Raw genomic sequence first — 19577 nt, forward strand, 5'->3', positions numbered from 1 at the left:
GATCCGCGAGTGCCTGCGCGGGGTATTTCAATGCAGTCAAGTGGAAAATAGACTTTCAACCCCTTTTGTGCAGGAGGGGAGGGCTGGCCCCCGTCTCCGCGGGCAGACCCAACTTCGAGCAGAGCCAAACTGCGGAGTGAACTCGGGACCGGCCCGCGCAGGGGCTGCGCGCCCGCGTATCCCCTCCTCCTGCCCCGAGGTGGAAACAAAAAAAACTAAATCAAAAGCGCCAGTTACTGTGGTTTAAATTTTGGGTTAATTCCCAGCGCAGGATGGCCCCGTGGGAAGAGCCGGGGGGAAGGTCCTGCCTTGGGAAGGCGGGGGTGGGTTACGCGGAGGGGAGCGGAGATTGCGCGGGAGGCGGGGAGCCGCGGCGAGGCTTCACCTCCTCTCACTCCCTCCCTTCCGGCAGGTCCCCCAGGTACACCGCTGCTGCGGGTATGTATATATATTATCTTAAAAGCGGAGAAAAAGAAAAAGAGGTGGAAAAAAAAAAAAAAAAAAAAAAGAGGGGAAAAAAGGACAAAAAAAAGATGGGAAAAAAGAGGATTTTTGGGGAAGAAATTTTTGTTTATTTTTTCTTTTCCTTTTCCTTTCTTTTTTTTTTTTTTTTCCTTTTCTTTTTTTTAAGAAGAAGAAGAAGGCAAAACCCGCCCGCAGTCCGAGCCCCTCTGTCACAACTTCGCGGCGCGGCTGCGGGAGCGGCTCCAGTCCAGTTTTTCGGGTGCTCTCTGCCTCCCCCTGCCTCCCCTGCGTCCCCCTCCCCTGCCCTCCCCTGCCTTCTCTACCTCTCCTGCCTGCTCCTGCCTTCCCTTTCCTACCCTCTCTACCCTCCTTGCCTCCCCCTGCCCTGCCCTCCCCTGCCTCATCTACCTCCCCTCACTGCCCTCCCCTGCCTGCTCCTGCTTGTCCTGCCCGCTCCTGCCTCCTTTCCCCCCCTTTTCCCTGCCCGTTCCTGCCTGTCCTGCCTGTTCCTGCCCTCCTCCCCTCCCCTGCCCACCCCAGCCCCAGCCCCCTCCTCCTCGCCCCGCCAGGTACCGGCCGTATTTGTACCGGGGGCTTCGCGGGGTGCGTGGGCGCCCACGGGTGGGCGGCGGGGCGGGTGTCCGCCTGTGTCCGTGTGTCTGTCCGTGTGTGCGCGCTGCCCAGGGGGAGGTTTCTTGCACACGCACACGCACACACAGACACAAACGCGCACACCCGGAGGAACAGCCCCGCTCCGGGGCTCCCACCCCCCCACCCCCCCCCCTTCCACCCCACCCCCCCCGCCCTTTTCCCGGCTTCAAACCATGTTCCAGCCGTCTGCGAAACGCTGCTTCACCATCGAGTCCCTGGTGGGGAAAGACACCCACCTCAGCCCCGAGGACCCTCCGCGCCCCGCCGCCCTCGCTTACCCCGGACCCGGACCCGCCGCTGCCACCGACGCCGCCTTCGCCCCCGGTTTCCAGGGTGCTGCCGCCGCCGCCGGCCGGGCCCTCTACGGCAGCGCCGAGCTCGTATTCCCCGAGGCCGTGGGGCACCCGGCACTGCCCGTCGGGCCCCATCAGTTGGGGGGGTCAGCGCTGCCGCATCCCCACTCCTTCTTCGGGCCGCAACACCGCGACCCGCTGAACTTCTACCCCTGGGTGCTACGGAACCGCTTCTTCGGTCACCGCTTCCAAGGTGAGCTGAAGGGGGGTCAGGAATCGCGTACCAGGGCTCCCGGGACTGCCGAGGCGCGGAGTGAGGGCTGCCGGCTCCGGGGCACGAAAAGCGGGGGAGAACCGGAGGCACAAAACCTGTTGCTGCGGTGTCTGCACACACAGCCGGTGCACCGGGGGGTTGCACACCCGGTGTCGTGCACACTCACACACCGGGACTCGGTGCATTCACGTATCGGTGTTGCACACCCGGTGCCGAGTGTCTTTGCACACGCAGTGCTCGGTGCATTCGCACACTCGGTGCTCAGAGCGTCCGGTGCTGATTGATGCATTCGCACACTCAGTGAATTTACACTCGGTGCGTTTGCATCCCCCCGGTGCCGTTGTGTTTTTTTCACAGACAGTGCCCGGTGCATTTGTACACTCGGTGTGCTCCCGCAGCCAGCGTGCGGCTGCCCCGCGGTCTCGATGTTGGTACCCAGCAGAGCCGCTGGGTCCCTACCGGGCATCGCGGAGGTCCGGGGCCCGGACCGGAGCTGCCGCCCCTCTGCGCGGCCCCGCCGTGCCGGGGACGGGAGCTGGGTTCTTCCTTCTCGGAACGAAGGGAAAGACCGCGGTGGATCTCGGCTGCACAGCGAGATTTCATTCGATTTTGTGGCTTTGCTCTCAATTCCTTCTTTCCCTCCCCCCCTTCTTATTTTGTTTTCTTTCTTGTCCTTTCGTTCTTGTTTATTTGTTGTTGTGGTTTTTTTCTCCTCTCCTCTTCTCTCTTCTCTTCTCTTCTCTTCTCTTCTCTTCTCTTCTCTTCTCTTCTCTTCTCTTCTCTTCTCTTCTCTTCTCTTCTCTTCTCTTCTCTTCTCTTCTCTTCTCTTCTCTTCTCTTCTCTTCTCTTCTCTTCTCTTCTCTTCTCTTCTCTTCTCTTCTCTTCTCTTCTCTTCTCTTCTCTTCTCTTCTCTTCTCTTCTCCTCTCTCGTTATTTTCTTTCTCTTTCTTTCTTTCTTTCTCTTTTTTTCTTTTTATTTCTTTCTTTCTCTTTTATTGATCATATATTTCCTTTTTTATTTCTTATTATCCCTTTTGTCTATTTCTCTGCATGCTGTTCCTTTTCCCTTTCCTTTCCTTTCCTTTCCTTTCCTGTCCTTTCCTTTCCTTTCCTTTCCTTTCCTTTCCTTTCCTTTCCTTTCCTTTCCTTTCCTTTCCTTTCCTTTCCTTTCCTTTCCTTTCCTTTCCTTTCCTTTCCTTTCCTTTCCTTTCCTTTCCTTTCCTTTCCTCTCCTTTCCTCTCCTTTCCTCTCCTTTCCTCTCCTTTCCTCTCCTTTCCTCTCCTTTCCTCTCCTCTCCTTTCCTCTCCTTTCCTCTCCCTTGCCTTTCCTTTTCTTTTCCTCTCCTCTCCTTTTCTTTTCCTCTCCTCTCCTTTTCTTTTCTTTTCCTCTCGTCTCCTTTTTTTTTTCCCCCTCTTCTTACCTTACCTTTCCTTTCCTTTTCTTTTCTTTTCCTCTCCTTTCCGTATCTTTTCTTCTCCTTTCCTTTTCTTTCTTCTATTTCTTTTTCCTATTTTCCTCTCTATGCCCGTCCCCGGGCTGTCCCCGCCGCCATGCCCCGGAGGGTCCCGGTGATTAGGGTTATCTCCTCGACACCAACCCCTCGTCTGGCCCCGGGCTCCGGAGGCTCCGCCGGGGATCACAGCAGCTACCGGCGGCACCTGGGGGCACAGGGACACGGCTCCGGACTCGACCCGACCGGCCCCGGTTCCACCCCGGCCCCTTCCCGGAGCGGCTCCGGCCGGGCTGCGCGGGGCTCCCTTTTCCAGCCCGGCTCCCGCCCCGCTCCCTTAGTATTTCACTGCCTCCCGGTCCCTGCCCGCGCCGTTCCTGCCCTTCACCTGCTTCCTCTGCCCTCCCTCAGTGGTGCCTGGACGACCTGCTCCCCACCCTTTTCCTTCTTTATTTATTTTGCTTTTCTTTTCTGTACTTACTCTTTTCATCTTTCTTTACTTTACTTTTTCTTTTATATTTTTCCCTTGTTTATCTTTTATTTCTCCTTTTTATTTATTTTGTTTTCTTTTTTCTCTTTCCTTTTCTTTTCCATTCTTTTCCTTTTCTTCATCTTCATTTCTTTTTATTTTTATTTTTCATTATTTTCAATTTCTACCTTTTCTTTAATTTCTATCTTTTCTTTCTTTTTCTTTCTTGCTTTCCTTCCTTTATCTCTTTCTGCCACTCAATCATTTCCTTCTTGTCTTCTTTTTCTTTCTTGCTTGCTTTTCCCTTTCTCTTTTTTTTTCTCCTGTCACTCTCTTAGGCCAACTCTCTCTCTCCTCTTTTATATATTATTTTCTCTCTTCCTTTCTGTTTTTTCTCTGCCTCCTCTTCTTTCTCTGTTTCTTTCCTTCCCCTCCCTCTCCCCCATTCATCCCTTCCCTCTCACTTCCTCTCCCTTTCCCCTTCCCATTCAGCCCCACCATAGCACTGAGTGCAGCTGGGGTGGGAGCATAGCAGTGCTTGGGCAAGGGTGAATTCAGCAGTTCTGAGGTAGAGAAGGTGCTCAGGGGCTCCCTATAGCCCCTTACCTGTCCTCGCTGTATCAGAGGGTGAGAGGGTCTCCCCAGCACCACTCCCCTGGTCCCACAGAGCATCCAGGTGTGCCTGCACATGACCCTGACTCTGCTCTCCATCGCAGGGAGTGAGGTATCCCAGGAGAGCCTGCTCCTCCACGGCCCCTTCGCACGGAAACCCAAACGTATCCGCACTGCCTTCTCGCCATCCCAGCTCCTGCGCCTGGAGCGAGCCTTCGAGAAGAACCACTACGTGGTGGGCGCCGAGCGCAAGCAGCTGGCCAGCAGCCTCAGCCTCTCTGAGACACAGGTACCCCTTTGACCAGCCCACAGCCCTCAGTGCCTCCATCCATCCATCTGGGGGGGGACAGCACTGAATCTGTCCAGGGCTCTGCAAAAGCCCAGCTGCATTTGGCCGGGAATCCTGGATGGGAGCCCTGGCCCAGCCGTGCAGGTTCACCTGGCTTTGGGGTTGCTTTCCTTTGCCGCAGTGCTCATTTGTCACAGTCGTTCCCGTCAGGATTTGAGGCTGGGAACGCAGGGCTTGCATCGTGCCTCTCTCTCAAGTGTTTTTCTGGTGTTATTCCTTGCTTGCTTGGTTGTTTTTGTTTTGTTTTGTTCTGTTCTGGTTTGTTTTGTTCTGTTTTGTTTAGTTTTGTTCTGTTTCGTTTTCCCCAGAGTAGTAGATGGGTTTAAAAATTCAGTTAAAAAAGGAGCAGGAGCATGAGAGCTTTCCCCAGGGAGCTGCAAAAACACCCCTTGGTCGTGTGGGTTTTGTGCCTGAAAGCCAGGATGGGTGCAAACTGAAGGGGATTTTATGTCAGTTGCAACTTTCTGGTCATTAGAGAAGACATTTCACTGGTGGTTTGAGAGGATGAGAGCTGGGGGGGGCGGGCTGTGGGGATGGAAGAGAACAGAAAAGCATTCGGTGCTGGGGGGAAACAGAGACACCAAGGCTGAGCCTCTCTGTGTGTGTCTAAGCCTGGGTGTGCTGATGAGCTATTCCCAACTGCTCTGGGTGAAGGCACACCGTTTCCCGTCGTGTTCAGCAGCTGAGTGGATGGAGAAAGTTTTCTCCCAAACCCTGGCAGGGTCCTTCGGCCTGTGTTCTGAATTAATGCCATTTTTATCCTTTAATTTAATTGGAAAATTCAAGCTGGAGTCGTGGGCGTTCCCGGTACCCGCCTGGCTCATCCTTGCCCAGGCTCTGTCAAGCAAAAACATCTCTGGGAGAGGGATCTGATGGGGAGGAAAATGCTAAAGGGGCGGTGAGAAAAAGCAGATGTGGATATGGGGGAGCACAGGCTGAGCCCACAAAATCCAGAGGCTGTTTTTATGGGGATGCTGATGCTGTCCCCACCACCCTATCCCCGTGGCTTGCAGGGCACAGTGGCAGCTACTACCCCGGCTCTGGTCCTTCCCTTCAGCTCTCTGGGCTGAACATTATTGCTGAAAGGGGGAAGAAAAAAAACAACCCACATCCAAAACCAACCAGAAAAAAAATATATCAAAGGTCAAAGAACAAACAGCAACTTGTCCAGGCAGAAAGGGCAGCTGTGGGATGCTTGAGGGGAAGCTCGTTGAGTCCCTGAGATTTTTGCATCACTGCCCTGAGCCTAACTGCAATAAATAATGCAATTTATTGGGGGAGCACAACGGAGGCACCGTCCCTAATCTGGAGGGGAGGGCGGAATGGAGAAGTGGAGATGGGAAATAGAGATGAGCTGGGTTGGTTTTTAATGCACTGCATCCTGTTTTGTTGCATGCTATTTCCAAGGCTTGGGAAAGCTGGTCGGTGCTGGGTAATTCAGGACCAGAAAGTGAGTGCAGGGCTGAGAGGGGGACCAGGGGGACAAAGAGCATTAGGACATCAGGCTGGGAACAAGGGACAGCAGCAGGTGTCAGCAAAGTGTCCCCCGGGGCAGCAGCAGTTGGCAAATTTGCTGTGAGGCAGCAGGGAAGATTTGTTCCCTTTGGGCTTTGTGGCTTTAGAAATAGAAACTCCTCCAAATCCTTAGTTTTCTGGAGGGAAATAACCCCAGTGGCAAGAGGGTTGGGATATAGGATGGGATATGGGACAGGCACTAAAGCACCGGGGCTGGCACGGTGGGAGAGGCAGCTGTGCCGAAAGCAGGCTCAGCATCATCCTCATCATTTTTTGTTTCTTATTCTTTATTACTAATTTCTAGTCTTCCTCCTCTTAGTCTTATTGTTAATATTATTAATATTATATTATTATGATGATATATTCTGTGAGGAATCCTACACAGACACAAACCTCCCATGGAAAAACCACCTCAGTGCTTGGTGCCACACGTCCCTGGTGCCACAGATGTGTTTTCCCCCCCTGCAGACATCCAGCCCTGGGTTTCCAGTAGGTTTAGTCCCCTCCAAGAAGGGGCTGCTGGTTATGACTGGGTCTGGCTGTATTTCCCAGCTGCTTTTCCTCCTGGAAAAGGGAGCATTGCCCTTTGGGCTGTCACCCTGCCGGGGAGCAACACCTGGAGCAGCCCAGGGGGAAGGTGAAAAGGGTACTGATGCTGGTACCTGCCCAGCATCAGGAAATGCCTTGGGACAGAGGGTGGGGAAGGGTGGAGATATTTAACCCCTTCCCATCCTTTTTCCTACCAAGGAGCTGTATTAAGCTGGGATCAGGCAGGCCCCTGAAACAGCAACAAGAAACAGAGAATGGAGGGAAATCCAGTAAATGCAAGTGGTCAGTAAGTGGGATGAGGCAGGAGAACATGTGGGGAGGGCTTGACAGTGGGGTGCGGGGTGGCCTGTGCTAGAGCAGCCATCCTGCGGGGCTTGTACGTGAGGGATGACGCAGTGGTGGGACATGGGGTGTGAGCTGGGTGGCATAACGAGCGTGGGGGTGCCAGGCAGCGTGGGTGCTGCGGGGCCGGAGTGCAGGGGGTGGGATGCATGTGTCGAGGAAGTGGGGAGCAGCGGGAGGTGGGGACACCGTACTGTGGTCATGCTGGGCTGGACATCACAGGTGGTCACACTGCTGTGCCCGTGGCATCAGGTCGGTTCACCTCCCTGGGGCAGCTTGCTGGGATGGGAAATAACTTCCCTGAGTTAATTTTGCATGACACATCCCAGGTCTCCCAGCAGAGCCTCTCCATCCCTGTCAGCACGTGGTGCAAACCTCCCTTGGGGTCTCCAATCTGCCTTCCCAAAGCTAAGGCCTTGGAGGTACCATGTATCCCAGCATCCCCTCCCGGCTTTGTGGTGATGATGGAGGCACCGTACATCCCAGCACGCCCTCCCAGTGCCATGTGTGCTGGGATGGAGGCCTGCCTGGCAGTCCTGGCTGGTGGGCTGGGGCTTGTTGGGCATCGCAGCCACTCTGGCAGGAGCTAATAATTAACTGAGCAGATGCCTGGGAGTCACGGGAGGAGAAAGATGCACGTTGTAGATACAGCAGGAGAGCGGCTGTGCTGCGCAGCCTGGGGCTGGCAGTGCTGCCCGCCCTGAGCAACATCCCCACAGCCAATCTCTTAGAAGTTTTGAGGTGCTTTTAGAGCAAAACTCCTGTCAGGGACTGCAGATACAGGCAAAAGCACAGAGCTGGTGCCTCGGAAGCTCCACTGCCCTTCGAAGTGGTGGCACACAGGGGTGACAGCGTGGCACAACCACTGCCACTTTGTCTGTCCCTGAGTGATGGTGAGGCTGGTCCCTCTCGAACACCACCCACACCCATCCCTGTGCTCTCAGCCTTTTGCAAGGTTTGGGTCATCATTCAGGGGAGCTTCACGTGAAGCCACCAGAATTTGATTGTCCCCATCTTGGTGATGGCAACATCACCTTCTTACCAGAGCTGTTTCTCTGGGTGCTGTTGGCACCCTCAGGGCAGAGTGTGGTGCCTTGGTGGACATCATGGCCTGCAGGCTGTTGGATGGGTGGAAGCATCCTGTGTGCTGGTAAAGCACTGACCAGGAGCTGTGTAGAGAGGCAGGCCCAGGATGCAGGAGCCATCCGGGGATCATCCCCATCCTGCAGCAGGGGCATGGGGCAGCACTGGCCCTGGGGGTCACAAGGCAGGGACCCCAGAAGCATCACACCAGTGGGATGCACAAACACCCGGCATGACAACAGTTAATGCAGCAAGGGTTTGGGAAGGGATAAAACCCCCGGGCTTGGGGGTTTAAACCAATTACTCTTGGAGTCAGGATGAGGCATCGTAGGGGGCAGCTTATCCTCCTGTTGCCCACTGTGAGGTTCTCACACTTCTCTCATTGTGGCTCTGGGCTTGTTGGAGCGAAGGAATACAGTACTGGAGGGGTCAGGCAGCCCAGCCAGCCCCCAAACCTCCTCATTCCCACAGCTGAGACAGTCAGGAAGCACAGGGGAGCTTCATCCCACTGGAGATGGGTTTCACTGAGCTGGAGAGGAAAGGCTTTATGTGCAGGAGTTGCTGCACACCCACCCCTGATTTCCACAGAGCCTTACTCAAGCATCTTAATTGCTTTATGCCTTAGTTTCCCCTTCTATCATTTAGGGATAAGGCAACTTCCCTGCTCCCAGAGGGCTGAGAGCTTTAATTAAAGTTTGCAAAGTGCTCTGCGGTTGTTGAATGAAAGGCGCCAGCTCTGTATTGTTCCAGCAATGCCCCAAAGCTAGGAAAGCAAATGCTTGGAGTCCAGGGTGAGGGGGGGTGGGTGGGGGGTGTAGTATATAGGGGTGCCATAAAGCAGCTGTTTCAGTAGACTGAGACTACCTTAAAGCCAAGGGCTCGTTCTGTGCCAGCTGCAAGGCACCCTGCAAGGGTTCTGCTCCCCCAGGAAAGGCAGGGAGGTGGGAATGTTGGCCTTCACTGGCCCACCAGAGGCCCTGGAGCAGACAGTGACAGTGAGAAGGGGAAAGGAGTGAGGACATGAGCTGCTGCAGTGGTTGCTGCAGGGGCTTCGGGCACCACACCACCTGCAAGTGGGTAAATGCCTTAGCCTGGCCCCAGCTGGGCTGGCAGCGTTGGCTGAGCAGCAGCACCTAGTGACCTGAGAAGCTGGGCAGCATCCCACATCCCATCCTGCATCCCATCCCATGCCGCTGCCTGCAGCATCCCATCTTGCATCCTATCCTGCATTCCATCCCAAATCCCATCCCACAACTCATCCCACATCCCTCCCATGACCCATCCTGCATCTCATCCTGCGCTGCTGCCTGCAGCATCCCACATCCCCTTCTGCATCCCTTCCAGTACCCATCCTGCATCCCCAGCTGTGGCATCCCACATCCCTCACTGCAGCATCTCACACTGCTGCCTCTGGTATCCCTCATCACCAGCTGCAGCATCCCATGATGGTGTGTGTGGCATCCTGCATCCCTCACTGCAGCATCCCACATCCTCCGCTGGAGCATCCGGCATCCCCAACTGCAGCGTCTCTCATTCCCAGCTGCAGTGTCCTGCATCCCTCACTGCAGCATCCCTCATGCCCATCTGCACAGCCCCTGTATCTCTGGCCACAAAGGTGCCTGCATCATCCTTCATCACTGACCCTCTGGGTGCTTTCATCACACCAAATCAATCTTCATGTCCAGCCTCCTGTGCTGGCATCAAGGGTGTGTGGGGTGGGAGCAGGGTGCTGGGGGCCTCAGGAAGGTGAGGAGGGTGTTACCTCTGTGGATGGAGACTCTGCTGCCTCACAGGGCTCCTGGGACAGCATTCAAAAACTGGCATGGTGGAAATGGCTTAAATGTGGTAGTTACCTAAACTGCAATTATAATCTATCTGCAGTGAGCTACCAGGTTACCTACAGTCCAGCCCAAGACTAATGATGCCACACCTGGGGACACAGGTCCTTGCTGGAGGAGCAGGGACAGCTCTGTGTGTCATCCCACACAGCTGCTATGCCCATGGCATCCTGACACAGCTGCTGTGCCCATAGCATCCTGACACCAGAAATCAACTAAACCAGGGCCGGATTTAGCTGCTCCCACCATGCTGTGCATCACCTACCCCAGGGTGAGGTGCGCCAGGTTGTGGTGATGCAAGGAGGGTCCAGTGTCCCTGTTGGTCCCCTGTCTGAGGCATATTTGAGTGTCCTTCACCTATCTTGGTTTTCTGGAGCAATGAGCAACTGGGAGCAGCACCTCCCACCCTGCAACCTGCTGCTGTTCTCCTAAACTGAGGCAGGACAGGGTAGCCCTGGGGATGCTTCTGGGGGGGAAAAGAGACTTCTTTTCTTTGTTGGTCTCCAAGGAAAACTGAGCTTGCAGCACCACCCCTCACCAAGGCCAGCTGTGACAGGCCCCCAGTGAGCTCTCGTCTGTTTCTCCCCCAGGTGAAAGTGTGGTTCCAGAACAGGAGGACGAAATACAAACGTCAGAAGCTGGAGGAGGAAGGACCTGACTCGGATCAGAAGAAGAAAGGTTCTCACCACATCAACCGATGGCGCCTCGCCACCAAGCAGTCAAGTGGAGAAGACATCGACGTCACCTCCAACGACTAAGGCAGGGACAGGCTCCTGGTGCAGCCACCATGGAGAGGAACCCAGGGAAGGAAGGGGGGACACCGGTGGCATCACCAAACGAACTGTAAGGACGTCGCCAAAGCCACTGCCACCACCTCCTGCTGCCTTTCCTCTGGGGTGCCTGGCCTGACCGGGGGACCCGTGCCCTGTTCCCCCACGCCACCCAGGCCATCCCTTGGAGGTGCTTTTTGGGAAGCTCCTGCTGCCGAGCCGGGGAGGAAGAGGAGGCTGCCAGGGTGCTCGCAGCCCCGGGACTCTACCACCTGTCCTCCTCTGCGCTGGAAGCCTTCCGTCAGCCATCAGATCAAATCAAAACGTCCTACCTAGAAGCTCAGTGTGCCCAACCCTACTTTCATTTCCCTCTTGATCCTTAGGTTTTTATTTGCCTTGTTCTTTTCTTTCTTTTTGGCTCCCTCCTTTTCTCCACTGTTGGTTTGGTTGGTTGGTGTTTGGGGTTTTCCTTTTGTTTCCTTTTGGTTTTGTTGGGTTTTGGTTTTGGTTTCTTTTTTTTTTTTACACAGTTTATTTTAATTTATTCTTTTATTTCTGTGCCTCTGTGTGTGTGTGTGTGTGTGTGTGTGTTCCCTGTCGTAGGTAGTCAGCAGCTGTAGTGTGTTACTGCGTGGTAATAAAAAGCAAAATGTGCTGGAAAACTGTCTGGTGTCCTTGGGGGGAGAGGGAGGGATGGTCCCCAGCATCCAGCATCCCTGAGACTGCTCTGGGGGAAACCTGGGTATCACTGTGGAGGCATGGCTCCAGGAGAGGTTGGTGGCCCCGTTGTTGTCATCGTGGTAGCTGTTGGGAGGATGGTGAGGGTGGCTGGGAGGAGGAAGGTGTCCCTCGAGGGTCCCCAGGGGTGCAGGGCCACCACTGGTGTGGCCTCAGGTATGACAGGTATGCAACGGCTCCAGGGAGGCAGCTTCACACCTGCACAGGGATTGAATGTCGGGGAGAGGCTCCAGACAGCGCTGCTGCTTCCCTCCTGCTCTCCCGGGGATATCTCCCTGCCCCAGGGGTACCCACAAGACATGGGGAGCCCAGGGCAGGCAAAGGGACATCCTGGGACCTCCCCCAGCAGCAAGGGATGGGGGGTAGGGGGAGGCAGGGGGGTTGGGTGATGAAGACTGGCTGTTCCCACAGCTCCCTGGAGTTTGGGCTACTAGGCCACTTGAGAGGCATACATTGAAAAATACAAATATACATACAAATACAATAATATGCAATATAGACCAGAGGCACACATATGCACATCTAGATGCACACCTGGAGGCACAGCTACCCATGCTCCCCACGCAGACAGATGTATACCTCATGTGTGTATAGCCACTGAATGCATATAGATTGTTTGATCAAGTGCATTTTGTATCTATTCTAAGGATTTTAATGGTATCTATACACATGGCCCAGGAGCCTCCTGCATACACATGTATTTGTGTTTGCAGTATGTCTGGGTATCTATTGGGTTTTTATGTCTGTATATAAATATATATAACAATAATATAGAATCATCAAGTTGTTTTGCTTGGAAGAGACCTTTAAGATCATCAAACCCAGACATAACCCAGCTCTGCCAGGTCACCACTCCATCCTGTCCCTCAGCACCACATCTAGATGTATTTTTAAGGTATATGTGTATATTTATATATTACAGAATCACAGCCTGGCTTGGGATGGAAGGGGCCTTTGAAGGTAGCAGGGATGTTTGCAACTGGAGCAGGTTGCTCAGAGCAGTGTCCAACCTGACCTGCAGTGATTCCAGGGATAGGGCATCTATCACCTCCCTGGGCAACCTGGGGCAGCGCCTCACCACCCTCACTGTAAAACATTTCTCCCTTCTCTCCAGCCTCAATCTCTCTCTTTTAGTTCCCAACCATCACCCCTTGTCCTGTCACTACAGGCCCTGCTAACCAAGTCTGTCCCCAGCTTTCTGATCAGATCCCTTTACACCCTGAAGGGCCACCAGAAGATCTCCCTGGAGCCTGAACAACCCCAACCAATCCACCACCATCCGCCCAGAGAGAGGCTGGAGCACACCACCAAGTCTTTAAACTCTTTTATTCCAGACAGACCCAAGTGTTACACAAAGAGCTGCGGTCAGCAACGCTGTCCAGAAGGTTAAAAAGAGCCGAGGCGCACAGCAGGGTGCCCGAGGGCGGCAGAGGGACCTGCACCCACTGAGGGCTGGCGCGGGGACCGCTGGAAGACGTGCTGGGGCTGGCGAGGGCCCCCACTCCCGTGTGCCAGGGGACGTGCCCTTACCGTGGGTATAAGGTGCATTCAGACCGGGTGCTGGAGGATGGCTGCATGAGAAGAGGCAGCTGAGGGTGCTGGGTGCAAAATAAGACATAATAAAATGGGGGGGAAAAGCCAGAAGTGGACATTCCCTAAAGCAGCTCTATGAAGGTAACCAAGGCTGAGGGTATCTGCCACCAGCAGGACTGCTTCGACCCTGCACCGTCTGCACAGCCCACACCAGGAACTCTGCCAGGGCCAGGCCAGCTTCTCAGGTGAGACTCTTTGCACTCTAGAAACCTTTGCTCAAAGGCTGTCAGGGTCTTGCCACAACACAGCGGCAGCCCCCACGCTCCTGAAGAGCATCCAAGGCTCCGGATCTCCATCACAGCCCTTTCGGAGGAGCTGGCTGAAGCCAGGGGGACACAGGCATCTCTGTTATGTGGCATCAGTACAACCCTGAGGTCTTCCAGGAACACAGGTCCCAAGCTGGTAGAGTCCACCATCACGTGTCCCAGGGTGGCAGGGTCCAGCATCAGCCAGGTCATCCCACATCCCAATGATGCACAGCACTGGTGAGAGGATGCACTACTGCCTGTCCTGCTGGGACCTGGGCCTCTGCCCACACCTGGCCACGTGTAGGGATGCAGAGCAGAAAAATGAGCATGAAGTGAGAGGAAAGGAGTTGAGCTTTCTTCAGGCTTAAAGGTGAGTTCAGGACACAGGCAACACCATTGTGGTGCCCTGGTCATCCCTTGGCCAGCTCAGGCAGCAGCCAACAGACACATCTTCCAGGAAGGCCTCAAGGCTTCTCGGTGACACCTCTTGCTGCAACCTGGTCCTCATTATTTCTTAATTAGCGCACCCAAGGAATCAATTAACAGCGACATTTCTAATTAAGTACTGCAGGAGATGGTCCTCTCATTCTCATTACCTGCTGAGGTGAACACCTCGATGTGCAGGGTGGGGTTTTGTGCTCCCCATTTGTTCTCAGCCTCCCCAATTACAAGAGGGAAAGAAGAAATGCCAATGGTTGGGTTGTTCTTGCAAACCCAGGGCTCCTTTCTGTGCATTAGGAAAGTCAAAGAGATTAATTAGCTATTAAGTGAAAGTGCATAATGTTATCATTAGCTGCTGTGTGTAGTCTTTCCTGGCACCATTTGCTGTCCTAATAACAGTACTAATGTGCCACTGCCGCTTCCCCAGCTCCAGCCTTCTCATTTCTAACGCTGCAGGAAGAGCTGAGTGTGGCATTTCGGTGCTCGCTGGCAGTCCCATCATGGATGGGAGCAACCAAGCTGAGGCAGTGCTGGAACCACTGCCACAGGGAGCCCAACCCTCAGCTGCCTGTGGTCTTTTAGGATCCACGAGGATCAGGTCTGTGCCTGCTGAGCCATTCTGCTGCTTTTGAATACAAATGCATTTGACAGCCCCTGCACTGGAATGGTGGCAGCTTGAACGCCAACTACTCCAGCTGGCTGCAGTGTCCCAGGGTGGGGACACCAGGGTCTCAACTTCCTCGAGAGTTTAGGATCATGGGGCCACCAAAACAGACTCCTCATCCTGTTTGTCACCAAGCCTGGAGGCAGTGAGGGGAAGGGCAGAAGAGATGGGTCTGCACTGTCCTGGCTGCCTGGGTGGAGAGGACACAGGTGGGTTGGGGAGATGCGGGGTGGAGCCTTCAGGCCTCCAAACTCAGAGGTATTGCTGATGAAAGAGCTTCCTCACAACACAGGACCTGCAGATGCTTTTGAAAGAGGTTAGAAAAGGGAACTGTTCCCTGTGAGGTGGTGGCTTTCCCTTCCCAGCTCCAAGCAGGAGCATTTTCCCAGCGCTTGGTGGGGGGCACAACATTTTGAGTTGGATTTAAACAAAATTTGAAAGCAGAGGCCGTTGCCAACCTCCTGTGTTCAGCTCTTAGAGACAGACAGCGGCAAAGGCCTGACTCAGGACCCTGGGATGTATTCCTGTCTCAGCAGAAAGTGACGAGCTGACTGAGACCCATGTTGATGACACATGAAGTGAAACAAGTTTGACGAGGTTTGTGCGGGCAGACGAGCGATCCAGGCTCATTTAGACCGTTTGATTGTCACTTGCTCGGCTGTGCAGCTGCTTTTGAGCCAAGCCATAATCTCTTCTGACATCCCTCAAGCTGGTCCTCACCTGCTCGAGTGGGATCAGGCCCTCCTCATTCACAGGAGGCTCAATGGGCTTCAAGTCTATTCTCCTCCAAACCAAGGTTCTTCCTGAGCACTGCTGGATTAACGTGGTGAGCATGCCCTGCTAATTAATGACCTGCAGGTGATGGGCATGCAAGCCAAACATCCATACTCACTTCCCATCATGGAGAAAACTGGGGACTGGCTCTTTCCTGAGGCAGAACTTGCTCAATCTGTGCTTTTCCCTGGGTGCTTCCTGAAGAAATACAAGCAAAGTCCTGACTCCTTTCCTCCACTCCATCTGTGGTCCCAGCAGGCAGCCAGAGCTCCCAGCCACCAAAGTGTTTCATGGGTGACCACAATGCCAACCCACCTGCTCCCTCCTTGCTCCATCTCACAGCAAAGGGCAGCCTCCATCACTTCTCCCTTCCTCCCTTCCCTTTCCTTTTCCCCCCAGAAAAGCTGGGGATGAATGAGCTGTGCAGCAGAATGGTTCAGACAGTGACAAAACCCAGCAGGGAAGGGGGAACGATCCACTCAGACAAACGAGCCAGGAGGCTTCTCCTGTCAACACAAGAGGCTGTTTCTGTCTCAGCCCTGCATTTCCATTCAGGAGGACAGAGGCAAGTTGTGCAATGTGAAGCAGCTCAGCTCCTAACTTCTCTGGGCTCAGTGAAGCCATGAAGTTTGAGGCTCAGAGTAGCTTTTTCCCAAGTAGATATGTGTGGAAGAGGGTCCCTGTACCTCCAGAATCCAGCACAGAGATCCTTGCCTCCTCCCACATCCTGCAGTAATGGCAAGGGCTCTTTTCCAGGCACACAGCTCATCCCAGCTGGCTCTCCGGAGCCTCACCGCTGCAGCAGGCTGCTACTCAGGGACTGCCAGCATGCCTGCTCCCCTTCCTGGGGCTGCAGGTCTGCTCCCCTCTGTCACTGCTGCTCGGTGTCACTTCTTCACAAAGTAAAATACAGAGCCTGATTCTGTGCTGCCCATAGGACAGATGCCCATGGAAAAGTCAAAAGGGCAGATGCCACTTCCCAGTAGTCTCTCCAAATCCCACCTGGAGCAGATGGGGTGGCCTGGCTTCCTCCAGAGTGTACATTCATCTCATCTAGTGCATTAGAGGAACTCAACTGGGTCAAGCCTACCTGTCCCTTACCCTGGTGTAAATCCAGAATAGCTCCATGAGTGTAAAGGGACCTACTCTGTGCTCCCACCAGTGTCAGGGATCAGGAGCTGGCCCATTAACAGCAGCTATGGAGATCCTGGAGCTGGCCTCTCCTCCCCTGCTTGCTGGCATCTAAATCCACACCATGGATTTGTTTTGTGCAATTATTTCTGATTTCCACCAGCATGGGGACAGAATCAATCTTTCTGAGCTGGCCTGACCATTGCTTGACTCCAGTTCCTACTGGTCTGACCGCAGAGGGGAACGAGAGTGGCCAGCGGTGGAGGAGCACACGGCAGGGCTCAGGCCTCCCAGTTTCAGGCATTGCAAAAAATCCTTCAAATACATTCTGTGTCAGTGGCATTTGGTTTCCCATGCTCCCCCCACCCTCCCCAAAACCCCCAACAAATGGCATTTGGAAGATGACAGCCTGTGCATTTGGCCGTGCTCATCGCCACCACAGCTCCATCCTCACAAGGATCCCAGAGGCAGATGGCATTGGTCTGCTGCTGGTGACCATGTTCGAAGCCTGCGTTAACCACTCCGGTCCTCACGGAATGACTCAGGGTTTACTCTCGGGTACAAGATACCAAAAAGCCAAAGTATGACCCCAAACCCATGTGAGGGCAGGATTTGGGGCAGTGCTGCTGGGCACTTGCCCCACCTCACTTGAAGCACATCCAAATGGCGCAGTTGAAGAGGCAGACAGACAGGGAGCCATGGCCAGAGGGCAGCTCACCCCTCACGGAGCCATCAGCCTGGCACATCTGCCAAGTAAAGCCATCCTGCCTACCAATGTCTGCTTTGGGTCTTCCTTTGCAATGGAACAAGGGAAGGGAAAGGGAAAGGGAAAGGGAAAGGGAAAGGGAAAGGGAAAGGGAAAGGGAAAGGGAAAGGGAAAGGGAAAGGGAAAGGGAAAGGGAAAGGGAAAGGGAAAGGGAAAGGGAAAGGGAAAGGGAAAGGAGGAAGGGGCGGAGGAAGGGGAAGGGGAGCAGTTCCAGCTGGAAGGGTCCTACAACAATTGTCTAGTCCAATTGCCTGGCCAGGGCTGATCAGAAGCTAAAGCATATCCTGTCCTTAGACAAGAAGCTTGGCAAAGTGTGGCTTGGCCAATTATCTTAGATTAAGGACCTTATACAGGGTGTACATTAGGTGGGACAACCCCCACCCTTCACATCTCTGAAAGGGAAAGAGCACATCCGTGGTAGTTTTGCTATCAGATTCCTTCTCAACACGTGGGCATCTTGGCTTTCCAGTATCTTGAACCCTGGGCAAAAGCCCTTGCAGGTACACCTGGGTAGGCTGCAGGTACACCTGGGTAGGCTCCTGGGACATAAAGTTTTGCAAGCACTGTGAATGGCAAGGATGCCATCAGGAGCATCTGGAGAAGAAGGTGGGAGGGACAGAGCGGGCACAGGCTGTGACCTTTGCAGTGCTAACGGAACGCTGGGCGGCAAGCCGTGGATGGCTGCTTTGGTGCATGGTGGCTGGGGCAGGATGGGCATGAAATCAATGCAGGACACTTATCAAACACCCTATCAAGTGCTTCACACTCATGCACCCATCGAGCTCTGCAGAATGGCTGTTGTGCAGCACCCTTGTGGAGATTCAGTTGGCATCAAACCCAAGATTTGCTGGGCGAAGCCTAATCTCATGTAGTTAGGGATTAATGTGCAGTCAGAGATCCCTCCATGCAGTGCTAGTAAGTTCTGAGATTCTTCTCTAGCTACTTCTCTAAAGTGTTTGGATGTGATTTCTTTTGTTGCTGCTAATTTAAAACTTTTGATATTAATCCTGGTGACTGGTGTGAGGTGTCAGTTCTCTGCAAGTGTTAATTCACTCCCAGCTCGCCGGGAGCAGGAATCGTTACTATCGCTGAGCTCTAGGATTCGTTTTAGCTTGCTGTTGTTTCCTTTTTTTTCCCAGTCAGGAAGTTTCCCCCCTTTTTCTCCCCAGATCTTCTGGGCTGAGATGGTCCACTTCCACTTACAATCCTTTATTGTAGACCACAGTCTTACTGGTGGTGGCCATTGCGATTTCGGGCTCCAGATGAGATGTCTCAATCTGTGAAAGAAAGCAAAGGAGAGGCAAGATCAGAGTGGGTATCACCTTGCTGTGCTGCAGCAGGAGCTCTGTAGATAACAAATTACTGTGGAGAAGTCTTAATATGCAAATGCCATGATGTCCATCACAGCTTCACCCTCTCTTGGTTTCATGTGCTGCACTCAGTTCAAGCCTCTAAACAATCCTGTTGGGGTTGACTCATGTTGCATGGTCTGGTGCATCGTCGCTGCCTTGGGATATTCAACGAGCTACAGAGTGTCTCTGAGAATCAAACAGATCCCATCCATCATTTGCCAGGAGATGTCCCTTCCCCTTCCCATAGTCAGGGCCCTCTTGCATGGTGCAAGAAGGAATCCAGTCTCCCCAGGGATGTGGCAAAGCTCTGGGCTTCCTGGTGACAGGAGACAGCACATCCTCATTCAGCTCCTGGACCAGGGCTTGAGATCCCCCGACAGGGATGGATCACAGCTAACATTTGCCTACTTCTGGGATATATAACAGCTAAAATCCACCCAACCCTTCCTCTATGTCCATAAAATCTCCAGCCCTTTCCTAATGATTTCCTTTTTCTGGCTTTGTGCAAAGCTTTCACAGAATCCCAGAATTCCAGCATAGTGAGGGTTGGCAGAGACCTTCAGAGACCATCCAGTCCAGCCCTGCTGCTAAAGCAGACTCACCCACAGCAGCTTGCCCAGGATCACAACGTCCAGGTGGGTTTGGAATCTCTCTAGAGAAGGAGACTCCACAACCTCTCTGGGCAGCCTGCTCCAGGGCTCTGTCACTCTCACAGCAAAGAAGTTTCTCCTCCTCTTCAGATGGAACCTCCTGGGTTCCAGTTTGTGCGCATTTTTCCTTGTCCTGTCCCTGGGCACCACTGAGAAGGGTCTGGCCCCATGCTCTTGCCCCCCATCCTTTAGTGGTTGATCAGTATTGATCAGACCCCCTCTGGGGCTGCTCTTCTCCAGGCTCAACACCCCCAGGGCTCCCAGCCATTGCTCCTCACAGAGCTGCTCCAGGCCATCTTTGCAGCATCTTTGTAGCCTCTGCTGGACTCTCTCCAGCAGTTCCCTGTCTCCCTCGTACCGGTGAGCCCTGAGCTGGACTTTCCCTTGCCCAGCAATCACCCTGAAGCTTCGCCCGGCCGGGTTGGATCCGCGGGGGCCGCCGGTTCCCACCGCAAGCTCCCGCTGCCGGGCAGGACCCTCCCGAGGCCCTGACTTCTCGCAGCCCTCTCCCCCCCTCCCCGAGCCGAGGCTGTGGCTGACACAATGCTTAGGAGCCCACG

At 54.0% G+C, this 19577-nt stretch overlaps 2 protein-coding genes across 2 annotated transcripts in view; one reads left to right on the forward strand and one right to left on the reverse strand.

The window, feature by feature from the left end:
* The first annotated feature begins 643 nt into the window (after positions 1-643).
* Positions 644-11322, forward strand: EMX1 (empty spiracles homeobox 1). Its single transcript, XM_068149700.1, has 3 exons — positions 644-1662; positions 4319-4503; positions 10481-11322. Exons 1-3 carry the CDS (start codon positions 1290-1292, stop codon positions 10646-10648), a joined length of 726 nt encoding a protein of 241 aa, XP_068005801.1. The 5' UTR covers positions 644-1289; the 3' UTR covers positions 10649-11322.
* Positions 11323-16635: 5313 nt separating this feature from the next.
* Positions 16636-19577, reverse strand: part of SFXN5 (sideroflexin 5) — a 95526-nt gene continuing 92584 nt past the window's right edge. The window contains exon 14 of the mRNA XM_068149421.1: positions 16636-18292. Coding sequence (XP_068005522.1) covers positions 18215-18292 — 78 coding nt within the window. The 3' untranslated portion in view covers positions 16636-18214. The remainder of the gene's footprint in view (positions 18293-19577) is intronic.

The sequence above is a fragment of the Melanerpes formicivorus genome, unplaced genomic scaffold (assembly GCF_026170545.1).
Source record: "Melanerpes formicivorus ecotype bairdi unplaced genomic scaffold, bMelFor1.0.p_v2 SCAF_18, whole genome shotgun sequence".
NCBI lineage: Eukaryota > Metazoa > Chordata > Aves > Piciformes > Picidae > Melanerpes > Melanerpes formicivorus.

Bases quoted from the DNA above. Each gene is read 5' to 3' on its own strand.
- EMX1 (XM_068149700.1), top strand. From the start codon at position 1,290: ATGTTCCAGCCGTCTGCGAAACGCTGCTTCACCATCGAGTCCCTGGTG. The intron at 1,663-4,318 runs GTGAGCTGAAGG...TCTCCATCGCAG, and splicing joins CTTCGGTCACCGCTTCCAAG to GGAGTGAGGTATCCCAGGAG. The intron at 4,504-10,480 runs GTACCCCTTTGA...TTTCTCCCCCAG, and splicing joins TCAGCCTCTCTGAGACACAG to GTGAAAGTGTGGTTCCAGAA.